Source organism: Hyperolius riggenbachi, chromosome 4 (assembly GCF_040937935.1).
Source record: "Hyperolius riggenbachi isolate aHypRig1 chromosome 4, aHypRig1.pri, whole genome shotgun sequence".
Classification (NCBI taxonomy): Eukaryota; Metazoa; Chordata; class Amphibia; order Anura; family Hyperoliidae; genus Hyperolius; species Hyperolius riggenbachi.
Window position 1 is genome coordinate 365,954,141 of NC_090649.1, and position 19,577 is coordinate 365,973,717.

Consider the following 19,577-nt stretch of genomic DNA (forward strand, 5'->3'; position numbering starts at 1 on the left):
TCTATTGTGCTTATCACGTGGAGACCGCGCATAACCGCGTGCACTGTTGCGAATGAGTGCGGTGTTCGCGGTTAGCTAGCGTTTGTTATTTTCCGTATCTCTTCATTGTATGATTTGCTGTGCCTTTGCTACTCTCGTGCTCCGCCTTGCTGTAGCCTTGTGTCACGTCTGGTGATTGCACCTCTCGCGATCGCGTTCCTGCTTCATGTCTGCTGTGGTGTGTGCACAGTCGCGGGTTGGCGACAAGTTTTATGCACACATACACAATCTGTCTCTGTGCTCACTCTCAATTGCTTCTCTTGTGATTACGTTTCTTCCCTTCGTACAATTCCTGTCTGGCGTGTGTGATAGGGCAGAGGAGCTGTTCCTCTGCACTCCACAGCTCCACCTGCGGACAGGAATTTCCCTCTGCAGGTGCATTGCACCTACTGCTGGGTTCCTGCAAATTTATGCGCTTGTGGAGGAAATCCGCCGTGTCAGCGCACGTCTGGTGCGCTGACCACGGAGACGATTCCACATTCGTTACAGTATGACCAGCCCAACCAAAATTCCCAGGGCAGAGGGAACCTTCGATTTGTTTCAGATGTCATTGCCTGAGGCAAAGGCATATGTGGATCCTACTATAGGTAGGATCGCACACTACATTAAAGCAGTTAAAAAGTCTGTCCTCGTTCCTGACCCCAACCCATATGGAGATTACCTAGATACTGGGTTGTTTGAACCGCCATTTGCCTCATGGGAGATTGGGGCCTTGTTGGAAGAGTTTGATTTCAATTGGAAAGCCTTTTGCGATTTTTATATCGCAAAGAGCGCGGATGACCTGAATGATTGTCTCGACTCTATGTACCTTTTGATTGATTGTGATGAATGTGAGGAGTGTGATGTGGATCTGGTGATTTATGTGTGGCAGACTATTTTGGACGAATTTCACACACACCAACCAATTATTTCCAATAAAGAGACACCATTGTCACATGATTCTTCCTGTCTTTCTGGGGTAAAGCAAGTGAGTTTGGACACTGTGCGACCTGAAGTGAATGGGTGTGCCTCGACTGTGGACACCTGCGTGAATTCTGATGGAGTTTCTCCCGTTTGTTTAGAGGTTAAATCTGTGCGATCTGATGCCTGTTTCTCAGATGTTCCTGCCGATTGTGATCGGCGTGAGTGTGTCAGTTTTGTCAATGATTTGTGGGATCCCTTGTCATGTAAAAACAGATCTTCTTCTCTCAGTACTACTTTAAGATCCTCCATCTATGATCTTGCTATGGGGAAAATTCCCAAACTATGCAGTTTCAAGAGTAAAATGAATATGATTCCAGTCATGTTGTTGTCACAACTTCCCCTAACTTTGTTCAGTATGAATGCTCAGACCTAGTCAGGTGTAAATGGGAGCCCCTGTTCCAGAAAAAACAGCTCGAAGCGTTGGTGTATGAATTGGAGAATGATTCAGAGTTGTTTTGTGAGTACTACATTGCCAGAAGTGAATCTGTCTTGAGAGCATGTATAAGTTATGCTTCCGCCTTAAGAGAAAAAAAGGGGTGTGAATTTGACTTTGTGAGTCCGCTGATTTGTATGTGGAAAATGATTCTGAATGAACTACGTGTACGTCATTCAGGTGACGTTTGTAAAGGTACATTGTCAGCTGGCGTTTCTGAGATCCAGCAATCCAGCCTGGAGACCTCAGAATCCCTGTCTTTGGAGTGTTCAGTTTCGCAACCTAAAGCGATTGTGGATTCGCAAATTTTGCGTTCTGTCTCCTCGGATTCGACATCGTTAGCTGAGTCTAAGAATGAGACAGCACTTTGGTTTTGTGAACCTGATACTGAAGCACCTTTGCTCTGTCCAGAGAAGATGTCTCTGAGCCTGCCCTGTATCATGAATAAAGACATTATGTCCACTCGCATTGACATTTGCGAGCCTGATTCTGAAGTAAGTACTGACTCTCCACCCAGTAATCTGCATGAGTCAATATTATCTTGTTTAAAATCTCCTGCAGTGTCCCTAGAGGCTCGTCTAGGTATTGCAACCATTGTTACCTGTTTCTCTGCTATTTTGGAATTGCAGTCTGGTTTGACTGCTATGGAGGAATTTCCCTGCAGTGAAACGAAACTCAGAAGGCCAGAGTTAGTTTCACTAGATATTTCTGTGTATCCCTGTCCTGATGATGAAATTCAGTCTCAGTTTATGGTGGAACCTTCCCTGGGACATCTGCCCGGTTCACAAAATAAAGTTCAAGCTTTACCCTGTAACATGGATAGTTCAGAATCCTTCTTAGGAGACTTGAAAAAGGATGTTCCTGAGGTCCTGTCTGACCTCCTGGAGATTTCCGAGTTCCTCCCAAGGGGTGCAGAACTTGTAGGAGACGTCTCCTGCTCCCCAAGTCCTTCTGAGGTGTTGCCCACTTCAGTAGGCATTGCTGCCTTGCTGGCTACCTTTTCAGCTCTGATGGAGCTTCACGCCTGTGTAGTCAATGATAATATTGCAGTCACAGACATTTCTGAATTTGAGTCTAAACCTTTGTTTGAAAGTCCAGTGCTTGTGACCACTACTCGTGATGATTCTATGCCCGGTCCTGGTTTTGGTTTTCTCGTCTCGGACTCTGAGGTTGGCAGTTCCCCAACATGTCCTGAGGTTTCTCCTGTGCTGGTGTACCCCAATGTGCTCTGTGACCCAGAAAGCCCAAGTGTGCCTCGGTTACCAGCGTACTCAGATGCTTCCTCGGTGGAGACATGTTCTGATTTAGCCTGCCTGCTTGCATGCCCAGAAGTGGTCCCTGAAAGTCTTGATCTTGATGGGTGTCCTCGTAATTCTGAATCCGGAATTGTCATTGGTTCCATGGGGGTTCTTGGTAATTCTTCATGTGAGCCTGGTGATTGTTCTGCCCTCTTGGGATCTCTGTGGAGCTTCAAAAGGTTCTGGGAGATTCTGGGAGAAATTTTGCTTGGTACCCTGGATAAGATCAACGGTTGCTTTTGTGTTTTAAGGGACACTTCGAACAGGTATTGTGGCAAGTTTAGTATTTTCGGACGCTCCTTGGAAGGTGGTGAGTATTGTCTGGAGGGTGTCGAGGGCTTCCTCTCTGGTATCCACAGTCCTGATGGGTGTTACGCTGAGACTTGTAGTGCTGATGGGCATGTTTCGGTGGCTTCTGTTTTCGATGAGGTCGGTTTCGGGTGGACTGACTCTGGAATTGGACCTTGTCGGGCTGTCCCGACCTTCATGAGTCTTCAGTTTGAGTCTGTTGCTAATAGCACTTTTGAGGGTCGTCTGGAATTCGACCCTGGAGGGGGGGGGGTACTGTGATGATTTGCTCAGCTGCCTGTGCAGGCAGGCAGCTTTTTGACCATTGTGTAGGTTTGCATGCTGCAGGACTCTGGAAAAAAGAGCTTCTGTCCGTTTTGCAGCTTGTGCTTGCAGAGGAATTTGCATACGTTGTCAAACGTATGCAAATTGCCTGGCCACATTCATTGGAGGCGTGTACTATAAGTACTATGTCTTTCCCACAATGCTTGGCTGGTCATAAGGAGTCTTCCTGTAAAACACTCTGGAGAATGTCAGCCATGCTCTTTGTTTGAAGATCAGCTTAGAGTAATTCCTGGAAACTGTGCTAGGCAGATTCCCTAAGTGCAGTTAGGATTGTTTATCTGTTTGTTTGTTCTGTTGCTGTTGTCCTGTCCCAGCGGTGGTCGACAGGAAATGGTTCTGATCTCTGTTCTTGGAGTATAGCTGGTGCAGCGGTTGCTACCAGCTATCTCTTCTGTTCTGTCTCCTGGGATCGCGCTAGCCACTTTTCGCTAGCGCTGTGGATCCTTCTGTTCTGTCTCCTGGGATCGCGCTAGCCACTTTTCGCTAGCGCTGTGGATCCTTCTGTTCTGTTTCCTGGGATCACGCTAGCCACTTTTCGCTAGTGCTGTGGATCCTTCTGTTCTGCTACTCTGTACCTGAATCGCACTCGCTTCGCGCTAGTGCTGTGGATCCTTCTGTTCTGTCTTCCTGGATCGCGCTAGCCACTTTCGCTAGTGCTGTGGATCCTATCTTTTGCTTGTCCCTGTTTTCGTGTGTCTGTCTTGTCTGCTACGGACACTTGCTGGAGGCTCGGTGAGGTAACCGTTAAGCAAGCGTTCGCGTCCTCTGTTTCATGTTTGTCTGTCGATGGTTAGTTAGGCGTGCTTGTCTCTATTGTGCTTATCATGTGGAGACTGCGCATAACCGCGTGCACTGTTGCGAATGAGTGCGGTGTTCGCGGTTAGCTAGCGCTTGTTATTTTCCGTATCTCCTCATTGTATGATTTGCTGTGCCTTTGCTACTCTCGTGCTCCGCCTTGCTGTAGCCTTGTGACACGTCTGGCGATCGCACCTCTCGCGATCGCGTTCCTGCTTCATGTCTGCTGTGGTGTGTGCACAGTCGCGGGTTGGCGACTAGTTTTATGCACACACACACAATCTGTCTCTGTGCTCACTCTCAATCGCTTCTCTTGCGATTACGTTTCTTCCCTTCGTACAATTCCTGTCTGGCGTGTGTGGTAGGGCAGAGGAGCTGTTCCTCTGCACTCCACAGCTCCACCTGCCGACAGGAATTTCCCTCTGCAGGTGCATTGCACCTACTGCTGGGTTCCTGCAAATTTATACGCTTGTGGAGGAAATCCGCCGTGTCAGCGCACGTCTGGTGCGCTGACCACGGAGACGATTCCACATTCGTTACAGTTGGATAGTCAATAAAAATAAATCAGAATTCTAATTTTCTCAGTTTGTATTTCCATACAGGTAAAGCTCTTTCTGACTCTTTGCAAAATGTATGCAATTTTTGCTGATTGAAACCAAACTAATCAAATGTTTCAAATTTCATAAATCTGAATAACAATGGCATAAAAAATGCATCAATTTGGATTTGCATGTTGTTGACCATCTCTAGTCCTCATAAGGCAGTCACAAACTCTGCCCCCCTCAAGGCAAGTTTATAATCTAACCTAGGACATATTATCCAGTTACTGATCCTTTCCTATTCTACTCAACAAGGCACCACAGTCAGATTATACACCACTGAATATTTCTATTTACCATGAGTTTAAACATTTTTATATCTTTATACTCTAAGCTTGCATGGGCAGGTTCCTCTTGTCTAATGTTCTACTGTATTGTGTCCTGCCTGCTCTGCTGTGTAGGGCTGCCTGAAGCAAGCCCCCAGCCCTCCCATGTAAGAAGTGCAGCCAGTATCTACCCCCCTCCTCTTTCACCCCCTCCCCCATAAAAGAGGTTGAAAGACTGAATCAGAGTCACCCTTCCCCCCCCCCCCCCCCCCCTTCAATAAGAAGTGCAGTCAGATTCTGTGTTCCGCAACAACCCACCCCATCCCGCATCCCGTCTTGTATAAGAAATGCCCATTCCTAAGAGGGTCCACCTGTCTTTCTTCACCCTTCCGAATGGCAGTTAAGCCACAGTGGAGCACAATTACATAGTCCAGTGCTAGGTTCTCCCCTCTTCTTCACTATAGCCCATCACCATGCAAAAGCATTACTCTGTAGGCTCCCAATGCTTGTCATGTGGCATCAGAGGTCTGCAGAGAGATGTTGCTGTACAAAAATAGACTAGAGTGCAGAAAAGGAGAGGACCCAGCACTGGATTAGGTAATTGCGCTCTGAAGCAGCTGCTTTGCCATTCCAATGTATTAGGCAGCTTCATGGTGAGGCGAGCCGGTGTGTATTATGTTTATTACCCCTTTTTACTTGTAAATTGTATGTAAACATACTTTTTAACAATGTAATTGTAAAATATTATGAAAGATAGTGGTGCAAGATAAATTATTAATGATAATCTCATAAATGTATTAATTTTCTTACTTTCCCTCCGTAAAGAAACTGAATCAATTGCCGTCGCCAAGACTCTTCACATCACATGTTACCTATGGAATTCTTCCTAAAAGTTTTCTTGAAAAGACAAAGGTATGGCATGGTTTATTATGATTTTCTGTTTTATTTTGTTTGTTTGTTTGGTTTTTTTTTTTGGGGGGGGGGGGGGGGGGGTGAGTGTGTGGGTTTCTTTAAGTTTATTTTGATTAATAGTCATGCACACTTTATATATAGTAACAACTGACTTTGTAAACTGAATTCCAGACCTTGGGGTCAATTCAGAAAACCTTTGCAACTTTTATTTCCAGTTTGTCAAATTTTGTAAGTATTTTGATGACTTCACAGTACCTCAAAATGACATTTAAAAGCCATGAGAAAATTATGTTCGAAATTGACATAAACATTTCTCTTAATTTAGAGCATAATTATATGCATAGGTTAACACATACACATGAACTATAGATTAATTAATAATTATTTATATAGTGTTGGCATCTTCCACAGCATTTTACAGAGCCATGTCACTAACTGTCCCTCAAAGGGGATTACAATCTAATCCCTACTTCAGTGCTATGTCCACCGTAGTCTAGGGCCAATCTTGGGGGAAGCAAATAGTGTTGGGCGAACAGTGTTCGCCACTGTTCGGGTTCGCCCGGATTTCGGGCTGTTCGAGTTCGATTTGGGCTTCGCCGGACACCTCGTGGTGTTCGGCCATGTGTTCGACCATGCGGTCGAACGTATGTTCGGCCTGACAGCGCATGGCCGAACGTTCCCCGAACGTTTGGTTCGCGCTGTGATTGGCCGAGCGGGTCAAGTGGTTCGGGCACGAACACGCGGCTCGCGCTGCGATTGGCCGAGCGGGTCACGTGGTTCGGGTAAATAAATACCCGAACCGCGTCATTTCTCCGCCACTTGCGTTTGGGTTTAGCTTTGGGTAGGCAGGCAGGTTAGACTCTCTCTCACCAGCTAGGCTAGCCAGGGCCCCCCAGCCTCCTATACTATATTTGCCACTGCACTGTAGTGCCAGTCAGCTCACCGTGCGTTTACTGCTGGGATCAGTAGTACTTCCGTCCATCACCAGTATATAGCATAGTATATAGCATTGTCTTCTATTGCCACTGTACTGCCGGTCAGCGTGTACTGCTGGGATCAGTAGTACATCCGTCCATCACCAGTGTATAATATAGTATATAGCACTGTCTTCTATTGCCACTGTACTGCTGGGATTAGTAGTACTTCCGTCCATCACCAGTGTATAGCATAGTATATAGCATTGTCTTCTATTGCCACTGTACTGCCAGTCAGCTTGTACTGCTGGGATCAGTAATACTTCCGTCCATCACCAGTGTATAACATAGTATATAGCATTGTCTTCTATTGCCACTGTACTGCTGGGATCAGTAGTACTTCCGTCCATCACTAGCGTATAACATAGTATATAGCACTGTCTTCTATTGCCACTGTACTGCTGGAATCAGTAGTACTTCCGTCCATCACCAGTGTATAACATAGTATATAGCACTGTCTTCTATTGCCACTGTGCTGCTGGGATCAGTAGTACTTCCGTCCATCACCAGTGTATAACATAGTATATAGCATTGTCTTCTATTGCCACTGTACTGCTGGGATCAGTAGTACTTCCGTCCATCACTAGTGTATAACATAGTATATAGCACTGTCTTCTATTGCCACTGTACTGCTGGAATCAGTAGTACTTCCGTTGATCACCAGTGTATAACATAGTATATAGCACTGTCTTCTATTGCCACTATACTGCTGGGATCAGTAGTACTTCCGTCCATCACCAGTGTATAACATAGTATATAGCACTGTCTTCTATTGCCACTGTACTGCCAGTCAGCTTGCACTGCTGGGATCAGTAGTACTTCCGTCCATCACCAGTGTATAACATAGTATATAGCATTGTCTTCTATTGCCACTGTACTGCTGGGATCAGTAGTACTTCCGTCCATCACCAGTGTATAATATAGTATATAGCACTGTCTTCTATTGCCACTGTACTGCTGGGATCAGTAGTACTTCCGTCCATCACCAGTGTATAACATAGTATATAGCATTGTCTTCTATTGCCACTGTACTGCTGGGATCAGTAGTACTTCCGTCCATCACCAGTGTATAATATAGTATATAGCATTGTCTTCTATTGCCACTGTACTGCCAGTCAGCTTGTACTGCTGGGATCAGTAGTACTTCCGTCCATCACCAGTGTATAACATAGTATATAGCATTGTCTTCTATTGCCACTGTACTGCCAGTCAGCTTGTACTGCTGGGATCAGTAGTACTTCCGTCCATCACCAGTGTATAATATAGTATATAGCATTGTCTTCTATTGCCACTGTACTGCTGGGATCAGTAGTACTTCCATCCATCACTAGTGTATAACATAGTATATAGCATTGTCTTCTATTGCCACTGTACTGCTGGGATCAGTAGTACTTCCGTCCATCACCAGTTTATAACATACTATATAGCATTGTCTATTGCCACTGTACTGCCAGTCAGTGTGCGTGTACTGCTGGGATCAGTGCAACCATAATGAAGAAATCCAGTGAAAGAGGGAGGGGCAAGGGAAGAGGTGTTTCCCCTGACGGTTCACGTAGAGGCCGCAGTGGAGCACCTAAGAAAACCCACTCAATACCACCCATGTGTGCCAGACAAACAACCCTCACTGATCCACAAGAGCAGGAACGGATAATGAATTGGATGACCTCTCAAGCGTCCAGCAGCGGGTTAAGCAGCAGCAGCAGCACCAGCACATCCTTGTTGTCACGCACGAGGTCCTCTGCCAGTTACAAGGAGCCAGTGGGCACAACAGTGACACAACCAGCAGCTACACCATGCACACAATGGCCGAATAACCAGTCCGAACAAATATTTCCGGACACAATGGCCTCTTCGGAGGAGCTATTCCCACTCCTACCCCCACAAACAATGGAACAGCCAGAAATGTTGTGCCCGGATTCACAACCATTGTGCGAGGTAAATGCACCACGCACTGAAATGCAAGGCGAGGACGAAGACACCCAAATCCCTGAGCAATGTGCGCAGGAATTTGAATTGCAGGAGGTCCACCAAGAACATCTTGAAGACATGAGAGTGAGGTGCGCAGAGGGTGTTCTGGGGAGCTGTAGTCCACTGCACACACACAAAGTCACAGATGAGGAGATGGAAGAGGAGGTTTTGGACGATGTGGACACAGACCCGGATTATCGAGTACAACCTCGCTGTCGGGATAGCAGCAGTACAGATGAGTCTGCTGCAGAACCCACTGCTGCAAGAGTTCGCCGTGTGCCACAAAGTAGGCGGGGGCGGGGTATTTCGGACACAACAGGCATAGCCGTAGAAGTGAGATGCCAAAGAGGCACGACAGAAACTCGCCAGCAAAGCAGGAGCTCAAAAGTATGGGCTTTCTTCGACTACTGCAGGGAGGATGTTACCATGGTGATTTGCAAGGTGTGCAGGACCCGACTGAGCAGGGGGAAAAATATCAACAACCTCTCCACCACCAGCATGCGCCGCCACATGATAGCCAAACATAGCACTCTGTGGTCAAACACGCAAGGCCAGGGTAGCGGCTCGCTTCCAGCCCCCAGCAACACTGCCTCCGTTGTCACCAGACCCTCCTCAGCAGCAGCCCAGCCATTATGTGGTACACAAACATCCGTAGTAGACGACGATGTCAGTTTCCGCAACAGTCCTCGTTTCCCAGTCTTCAACGACTACGACAACAACAACCAACTGTCCTTCGGTGTGCGTTCCTACGGTTCAGTTGTCTGTCCTGGAGATGTTAGAGCGCAAGAGAAAATTGCCAGCAAATGACCCCCGGGCCGTGGCACTAACAGCCAGCATAGCCAAGTTTGTGGCCTGCGAAATGCTGCCATATCGCGTGGTGGAGACAAACAGCTTCAAGCGCATGATGGCGCTGGCCATCCCACGTTACGTGGTTCCCAGCCGATACTATTTTGCGCGGTCTGCAGTGCCAGCGTTACATGAGCACATGGTTAGTAAAATAACCAGAAGCTTGAAAAATGCCGTTGCCTGCAAGGTTCACCTCACCACAGACACCTGGACGAGTGCCTTTGGCCAGGGTCGATACATCTCCCTGACGGCGCACTGGGTAAACCTTGTGGAGCCTGGCAGCGACTCCTCACCGGCTACGGCGTGGGTGTTGCCCACGCCGCAAACTGCTGGACCGGCGTCCCTCAGAGAAAACAGCAGCACCTACCCCGACTCTGACTCCTTCTCCTCCAACGCCTCTCAAAGCGGTACCTCATCCGGCATCGGTAACCCAGCAATAGGGTCGTGGAAGCAGTGCAGCACAGCTGTTGCCATGCGTCAGCAAGCCTTACTGAAGCTGATCTGCCTTGGAGATAAGCAGCACACAGGTGAAAAAATTTGGAAGGGAATCAAGGAACAGACCGATTTGTGGCTGGCACCGCTGGACCTGAAACCAGGCATGGTTGTGTGTGACAATGGGAGCAATCTCATTTGCGCTTTAAAGTTGGCTAAGCTGAGACACATCCCTTGCCTGGCACACGTTATGAACCTAGTTGTTCAGCGGTTCCTGAGGACATACCCAGGCGTGGCAGATCTTCTGCTGAAGGTGCGACGAGTGGCCAAATATTTCCAAAAGTCCAGTACCGCTTCGGAGGGACTCACCAAGATGCAGGAGCGGTTCAATCTACCGAACCATCGCTTGGTGTGTGACGTACCCACACGCTGGAATTCGATGCTGCACATGCTAGCACGCTTTTGCGAGCAGAAGAGTGCAGTGGTCCAGTACATGACAGCGCAGTACCGAGGCGCATCCGGACAGCTACCAAGCTTCTGTGGATCTGATTGGGCCACCATGTTGGACCTCTGCCAAGTCCTCCAAAATTTTGAGCAATCCACGTTGCTTGTGAGCAGTGACAACTCTTCACTCAGCATTATGATACCACTGCTGTGTTTGCTGAAAAAATCAATGCTGCAGATCAAGGAAGCCGCAGTCAGGATGCAAGTCGGGGAATCTCAAGAGGACAACGATCAGCGTGATGATGATACCAACATCAGGCAATCTGCCTCAGGAAACGCTGGTCCTCCCGGCAGCTATGCTGAAGAAGAGGACGAGGAACAGCTGGAGTCGGAGCAGGACTTGGACGCCCCCACTGCCGAGGGACAGAGCGGTGCACGTTGGACTTCCATGATTCAGCGGGAATGGACAGCAGAAGAAGACGAGGAAGAAGGTGGGCGACGGCGTGATGCTGGTGATGATGATGAGGGTGCGTCAAGCTCAGAAGAACATGATGAGGATTCTGTTAGGACTGTGGCAGACATGGCTCAATTCATGCTAGACTGCATCGAACGCGACCCGCGCGTTGTTCGAATTCTGGACGACGTGGATTACTGGGTTTATACCCTTCTGGATCCACGGTACAAAGGCAATGTTCCCAAACTCATTGGAGAAACTGTCAGACAGGTCAAAATGGAAGAATACCAGCAGGCCCTTGTGGAGACATCAGAGAGGAGATTGACATCCTCCTCCTCTAGCCAGTTCCACGCCGACAGACTGACTTCCGCAAACCCAGGACGAGGAGGGGAACAAAGAACGCAAGCTGCAGCTAGTGCCCACAAGGGAATGGTATCGGCAGTGTCCTTGGAGTGGCAAAATTTTCTGACACCCATGCAGCAGCCCACAGAACAGCAATCGCCCAGTTCCACCTACAACACCGCTCGCCTGCAGAAGATGGTCAAGGACTACATGTCAGATGGCGTAGCCGTGTTGAACAATCCATCTGCACCCTTGAACTATTGGGTCACTAAGCTACACACCTGGCACGAACTGGCAATGTACGCAATAGAGGTGCTGGCTTGCCCGGCAGCCAGCGTTATGTCGGAACGCTGTTTCAGTGCTGCCGGAGGCATCGTCACAGATCGGCGTATCCGCCTCTCCACAGAAAATGCAGACCGTCTGACTCAAATTAAAATGAATCAATCCTGGATTGGAAACGACTACACAACACTCCCGGACCCCAACCAAGTAACATGAACAGTGAACATCTGTGATGGGTTAGCGTTTCCGGTCCCTGTTTATTGAACCTCTTATCTGTATTACATTTATGACTGCATGGCGGCAAAATGCATTGCTATCCGCACGCTTCTTGTCCTCATGCAAGGCATGACTTGTTGTATCTCAAAGCGTGGCCTTCTCCTCCTGCGCCTCCTCCTGTTCCATCACGTGTGCTGCTGCTGGGTTAGCGTTGCCGGTCCCTTTTTACAGAGCCTCTTATCTGTATTACATTTATGACTGCATGGCGGCAAAATGCATTGCTATCCGCACGCTTCTTGTCCTCATGCAAGGCCTGGGTTGTTGTGTCTCAAAGCGTGGCCTTCTCCTCCTGCGCCTCCTCCTGTTCCATCACGTGTGCTGCTGCTGGGTTAGCGTTGCCGGTCCCTTTTTACGGAACCTCTTATCTGTATTACATTTATGACTGCATGGCGGCAAAATGCATTGCTGTCCGCACGCTTCTTGTCCTCATGCAAGGCCTGGGTTGTTGTGTCTCAAAGCGTGGCCTTCTCCTCCTGCGCCTCCTCCTGTTCCATCACATGTGCTGCTGCTGGGTTAGCGTTGCCGGTCCCTTTTTACGGAACCTATTATCTGTATTACATTTATGACTGCATGGCGGCAAAATGCATTGCTATCCGCACGCTTCTTGTCCTCATGCAAGGCCTGGGTTGTTGTGTCTCAAAGCGTGGCCTTCTCCTCCTGCGCCTCCTCCTGTTCCATCACATGTGCTGCTGCTGGGTTAGCGTTGCCGGTCCCTTTTTACGGAACCTATTATCTGTATTACATTTATGACTGCATGGCGGCAAAATGCATTGCTATCCGCACGCTTCTTGTCCTCATGCAAGGCCTGGGTTGTTGTGTCTCAAAGCGTGGCCTTCTCCTCCTGCGCCTCCTCCTGTTCCATCACGTGTGCTGCTGCTGGGTTAGCGTTGCCGGTCCCTTTTTACGGAACCTCTTATCTGTATTACATTTATGACTGCATGGCGGCAAAATGCATTGCTATCCGCACGCTTCTTGTCCTCATGCAAGGCCTGGGTTGTTGTGTCTCAAAGCGTGGCCTTCTCCTCCTGCGCCGCCCTCCTCCTGTTCCATCACGTGTGCTGCTGCTGGGTTAGCATTGTCGGTCCCTTTTTACGGAACCTCTTATCTGTATTACATTTATGACTGCATGGCGGCAAAATGCATTGCTATCCGCACGCTTCTTGTCCTCATGCAAGGCCTGGGTTGTTGTGTCTCAAAGCGTGGCCTTCTCCTCCTGCGCCTCCTCCTGTTCCATCACGTGTGCTGCTGCTGGGTTAGCGTTGCCGGTCCCTTTTTACGGAACCTCTTCTCTGTATTACATTTATGACTGCATGGCGGCAAAATGCATTGCTATCTGCACGCTTCTTGTCCTCATGCAAGGCCTGGGTTGTTGTGTCTCAAAGCGTGGCCTTCTCCTCCTGCGCCGCCCTCCTCCTGTTCCATCACGTGTGCTGCTGCTGGGTTAGCGTTACCGGTCCATTTTCCTGGAACCTCATCTGTATTACATTTATGACTGCATGGCGACAAAAAGCATTTTACCTGTGCAAAGAAAAATGACATTTTCCGCATTTAAAAGACATTTTTTCCTTTGAAACTTTACAATCAATTTTCTCAAAAACTATAAGCTCTTTTTCAAATATTTTTTTCCTCTTGTACCCACTCCCAAGGTGCACATACCCTGCAAATTTGGGGTATGTAGCATGTAAGGAAGCTTTACAAAGCACGAAAGTTCGGGTCCCCATTGACTTACATTATGTTCGGAGTTCGGCGCGAACACCCGAACATCGCGGCCATGTTCGGCGAACGTTCGCGAACCCGAACATCCAGGTGTTCGCCCAACACTAGAAGCAAATTAATTTATTTAGTTCTTACCATTTTTTTTTCATGAAAGCTTTTTAGCTGTCTCTCATGTGTGGCTTATAAATTAGCTCAATACCTTCACCTGGATTTTCTTGACATCACCCAGCAAAGCTGTTATGTAAGATTTCCTGCAACGATATTTTGAGTTTTTTTCCCCCAGTTAACAAAATTCCATCGTTTGCTAATTAAAGAAAATGTGCCCTGCACCCACAGCTATACTTCTCATGTTACCTGGCTACTGGAGTTGGTAATGTTGTCTCCCAGGTGCTCAGGTGTGGTGGATCGCATTGACAAATTGATTATTTGTTTTATTTTATTTTCCTGCTTGGACTTGATGAAAGAATGTCTTTATTTAACCAAACTATGTAACTATGTAATGCGCAGAGGGAAACCCTTTGAGCATATAGCACAGGCAAGGCTGGATTCATGCTTTTTGTGCCCCTGGTCCATCATTCTTGTGGCACCCATTCAATGTAAAGTAGTGCCCCTCCTATTCCATATGCAGCTCCGTTTTCCCTGTTTAACATCCATGTAAAGTAGCCCTACTCTTTTATACAGCACTGCTCCCTTAGGCAGTAACTACCCACTTAATGTGGTGTTCCCCACTTGCAGACTCTTCTTCCATATACAACAGTCTCTTTTTCATGTTCAGCTGCCTCAAAACCCAGGCCTTTGTGGCCTATCCATAAATTTTGCGTGTCTCTATCTACCAGCTTGAGATAGCTGTCAGCTGTGGGTAGAGGCACATAGTCTCCTCCTCCTTGCAAATCACTGGGTCAACTTGTGTTGGATACTGTGGCTCTTAACCCCCTTGCCGCAGCGCCGCACTTTTTTTAAATTTTTTTTTTTAAATCATGTAGCGAGCCCAGGGCTCGCTACATGATAGCCGCTGAGCGGCGGCATCCCTCCACCCACTCCGATCGCCTTCGGCGATCAGAGTATGCAGGAAATCCCGTTGAGAACGGGATTTCCTGCAGGGCTTCCCCGGTCGCCATGGCGACCGGGCGGGATGACGTCACCGACGTCATGGACGTCGTGACGTCAGAGGGAATCCCGATCCGCCCCTTAGCGCTGCCTGGCACTGATTTAAACAATGATGCTGGCCAGCTTCCCTGCTCGCTACACAGTTTTTTGGGCAGTTCAACAGAACAACTGCCATTCACTAAGTGCTTTTGAAAATAAATAAATCCCTGAGAATCCCCTATGAAGAGATGGACTAGTCCAAAACACTTTGTTTTGGGGTAAATATATGTGCATTTTTATTTATTTTTTATATTTAGATGTAGTTTTACTTTTTGGCCACAAGATGGCAACCTTGAGTTTGTTTACATGACGTCACTCTTAGCGTACAATGCATAGAGTGACATAGGAGTCAGAAAAAGCGAAGCTTCCGAGAGGGACATAGGAGTCAGAAAAAGCGAAGCTTCCTGAGAGAAGCTGTCACTTTTTCTGGGGGGGAGAGGAATCAGTGAACGGGCACCATGGCCCGATTCATTGATTCCTGGGCTAACTAAACCGCGGCTGGGAGCGCGCATGCACGCGCGCGATCAGCCGCGGGAGTGCACATGTCCTCCTTGACGTAGAACTATGTCAAGGAGGACAAAGTGGTTAATCTATTCAAGATCGGCCTATTGACATTTAAATCCCTGAATAATCTAGGCCCTGGATACATGAAAGATATGTTACAGCTGCGAAGCAATCCCCGCATTCTCAGATCCACAGGTTCTAATAATCTAGTCATACCCAGAGTCCACTTAGAAACCTTTGGTCCCAGAGCCTTCTGTCATGCTGCCCCTATGTTTTGGAACTCCTTACCTCAACAGATCAGGACAGCCCCATCCCTGGATGTGTTTAAATCCAGACTGAAAACCCACCTGTTCAGTCTGGCATTTGCAGAAATATAACTTTTGTTGTGTGAATACTTCATCCTACTAATTACTGAATCTGAGAGAGCCTAAGCGCTTTGAGTCCTATGGGAGAAAAGCGCTATAGAAATGTTATTGTATTGTATTGTATTGTATAATGCTCGCTACCCCACAAAAAGCCCACATACCACTTATGAACCACTTATGAGGTTCATTTGACAAGTTTGTAAAATTTGGTGCCAAGTTCTCTGTAAGGAGAATCTTAATGAGATCTGTCCTTTATTAGCTGTTCAGCTTAACCAACTTTTTGTCAGCAAAAGTGGAGCAGAAGCACAGATCAAGGATTCTGATCAGTTGCTCAGGCTTCTCCACTTCTGTACCTGTTTTGCACCAAAAATGTTTCCTTTTTTCCTTGCACTGGTTATGATGAATCTGCCTCAGTGTTGGCATGCCAAATTTGCAGTGAAAAATATAGAATTGTATTTAATTGTATATTAAATAAAGCTTTATTTTTAGAACCTTGGACATTTTTGTTGGATTTGTATGGTGCGATATATAGCTCAATATTTATTTATTTTTCATCATTTCAAGTTACAAATAATGAGTGAAACTCCCTCTCACCTCATGAAAACTTCCCCCCTCCTGAGGTAAAGCTTCCTTTACCCTCCGTGTTAAACATACAAACTCCTGCTTGGTTGTCCATGTCATTGTCAGCTTCAATGTTGTCTTCACATCGTTGCTACAGTCATTATTCTATTATCCCTTTTTGGCAAATGGTTCTAAGTGTAAAGCCTATGTCCAGAAATGTTCTCCCCTATCACCCACCCCATCCAAAATACCCCAAATTCTCTCAATATCCACTCAAATCTACGTTAATGATATCATGCTAAAACTTCCAGCCAAAGAACTTTTGGAGTAGAGCTGGCTGCCTGGCCTTTTACAGTCACTTTTGGAAGAGCTGTGACACCACACATCTTTACCCTTGTTACCTAATGAATGGGGTGGTCAAGACTGTTAAAGCCACTAACCTTTGTATTCCCAGAGGAGGGCTAGAGTAAAGTTGAAGCAGTAGGGGCTTTGTGGTACTGAGAGAATGAGGTTGGTTCCTGGTATGCAGAACTAACTAAAGTATTACGGTAGTTCAAATAGTTCAAACTACATTCACTTGGTTTACCCTTCTATTACATAGATTTGGCAAGATTTTACAATCAAGATTGTGTCATCCATGGGCACCTTAACATGAAAATATTATGATTAATAAAAGTGATAGGCACTTCTGAAAAAAACCCCATCATTATTGATACTATTGTACCCAACACCATCTGTATAAAGAAATAAAGAGACCTGTTTGCCACTTTATAGAACCTATTTTCATAATGGTGATCACCATAGAAAATAGTGCAGGCCATTGGTGTTGTGTTAACACTCTGTCTGCCACTTTTAACAATTGTCGTCATTTTTTTTTTTCAAATAACGGTATGCACACAATAACTAGTGATACCGGACCACAAGGAAAGTCAACAGTGCTATTTGCACACATTTTTAAATAGTGACTGCAGCAAGACCTGATATCTAATTATTTGCAACTACTAATGCAAGTAAATTGTGGGTGTGATTGCCAGTTTAGGGTATATACAGTACCACAGATCTCCATTTTTCAAGGACAAAATGGGGAACAAAACCCATAACCCCTTTATAAATCTGGTATTGTAAACATAGTGATTTGAATTTGAAAGATGGAGTACAAAAATGTTTTTTGATTGCCTGTCTATAAAAATGTGACAGAAGCAACCATAATATTCTGTATACATTGCTACATTGCTGCAGCTGTGATTGAATAACTCAAAATGAACAAGTCCATTTTATATGTAAAACTTAAGAGATTGTTTATGTTACAGATTTTGTTGATCCTTCGGAATCCAAAGGACACAGCTGTATCTTTTTTCCACTTCTATAACAAAAATCCAGTGCTTCCTAAGTATGAATCCTGGGACTTGTTCTTCAAGGACTTTATAACTGGAAATGGTAATGTAATTGTTGGCCGTTTGTGTATTAAAATGTACACGAAAACATAATCCACCTAAAACATGCATGTCACGGACGATTGCGGGGACGCAGGCGCGTCCTGGAACCGCCCGTGAAGAAAAGAACGATCGCACTCGATTCCTGCATCGATTGCGCCTCAGATCAATAAAACCAAGATCTGATGTGCAGTATCCCTCTGCTTAGGAACAGCTGGGAAATCTGTCTTAGCTGAAATGACAGCCTGGGGGGAAGGTGTTAATTAGCTTGGACATATTCCCTGTGGAAGGCACAATTTCCCTTTTGGCTCTGGGAACCAGGTGACACTTAGCTAATCTCATGGAGATGTTAATTAACCAAAGGATGCCTAGGTGCAGCCAAGCAGGCTACGAATCCACGGGAGGTCTTGACACTCTGTTCTCTGCTAAAGATCAAAGGAAAGTCAGCTGTTAGCAGCTAGAACATCCTGAATAAACCTGAGTCTCATGGCATAATCCATAACTTCCCAGATCTGTCATATTTCTGGGGTTCCTGAGATGGCAGCTTCGCCAAACGTGGGGGAAGTGTAGCATGAGCCCCGGTGCTGGTTCTGAGGAAGTTTCAGAACATTCTGAGGTAAGGACTGCCAGTTAGGCAGTTTGGAAATGCCCTGATGATACCACAGGGGTCCCACCCCTCATGTCTGGTATCAGGGCACTGGGTAAATCGAGACAGACCTGAAAATGTTAATAAATCTGCCCTGACCTGTACGGTTCTGTGAGATAGAGCCCATATATGGGTAGATATGATTTCTAGCCCCAGTACAAGGGGAGGGCTCATCTCATCTTTGAAGGGGGTGTATGGCTCCCCGCCCTCACTCCCTCCTACTGAAGCAGGGGCATAAGAATGGCTGAGGACCCAAACTCAGTGTCCTCCACACTGAACCATCTTGCACTCATCAGATGCCAGCTTGAGGATATGCTGGCATCCACCTGGTCTGAACTCTGAACTCTGGACTTTGAAACCAAGAACTTTATGATTCTTCCCACAATAAGGACATCTTTCCAGGAACTAAGTATTTTTCTCCCTTCTTTTATTTTTCATACTGGCTATTACTGTTTTAATAATTGTTGATTTTCATAATTGTCTGTATATATTAATTATTTATATTGCGTGAATAAACGACTTTCCCCAAGTCATTCACTGTTTCGCTACCCTGCTTATCAGCACACACAGAAATGATCCCGGGTCTCTGAAGATACGCTACTGTTTGTTTGTTGTTGGCTAGACAGAATATCGTGTGTTTAACCGTTTTATTCGCAGGATTAGTCAGTCAGTTAGTGGGCCCCACGGTCCCATAGTAACCGCGGTGGTGGCAGTTTACTCTGAACCAGTAGGTGACGTTGTAATTACCCGTGTCTCACAGGCTCCCTTCTGAGTTGTCTGCGGCTAATTCTTAACGGTTCCTGCGCATTGACTGCGACCAGAGTTCGCACGATCTGTGCGCTGACACCGTTTAGAAGGCTAAGTGCGGTCAGCCACGAGGGCTCTTGTGACAGTGTTAGGCAGCGGTTGGGATCTGTGTTGTGCTGAAAGTATCTACGATAGCGCTAGCGCTATCGAGAAACGAACTAATTCGTTGGTGTAGCTGGAAGGCAATATATTTTTTATATATACAGAGAGACTGTGTAGCCAGTACCCCTCCCCAAAAGTTTTATTTTATTTGGCGTGGAAATGTCCGGGAACTACAAGAAAATGTGCCTGGCAGACCTGCAAAATCTTTGCCAAGAGAGAGGCATTGATGTCGGCCGCAAGAAACAAGGGGACCTGGTAACGGAATTGTTTCAATGGGATACCCAGCAACTGCAGGAGCTGGATGTGTCTGCTGAGGTAGACGCTGACCCATCTGACTCAAG

The 19,577-nt window shown here is 46.7% G+C and overlaps 1 protein-coding gene across 1 annotated transcript in view; it reads left to right on the plus strand.

Moving 5' to 3' along the window:
• The window catches only part of LOC137504052 (sulfotransferase 6B1-like), a 57,284-nt gene that overhangs the window by 24,528 nt on the left and 13,179 nt on the right, over positions 1–19,577 (plus strand). The window contains exons 3-4 of the mRNA XM_068231976.1: positions 5,852–5,938; positions 17,559–17,685. Of these exons, the coding sequence (XP_068088077.1) occupies positions 5,852–5,938; positions 17,559–17,685 (214 nt within the window). The remainder of the gene's footprint in view (positions 1–5,851; positions 5,939–17,558; positions 17,686–19,577) is intronic.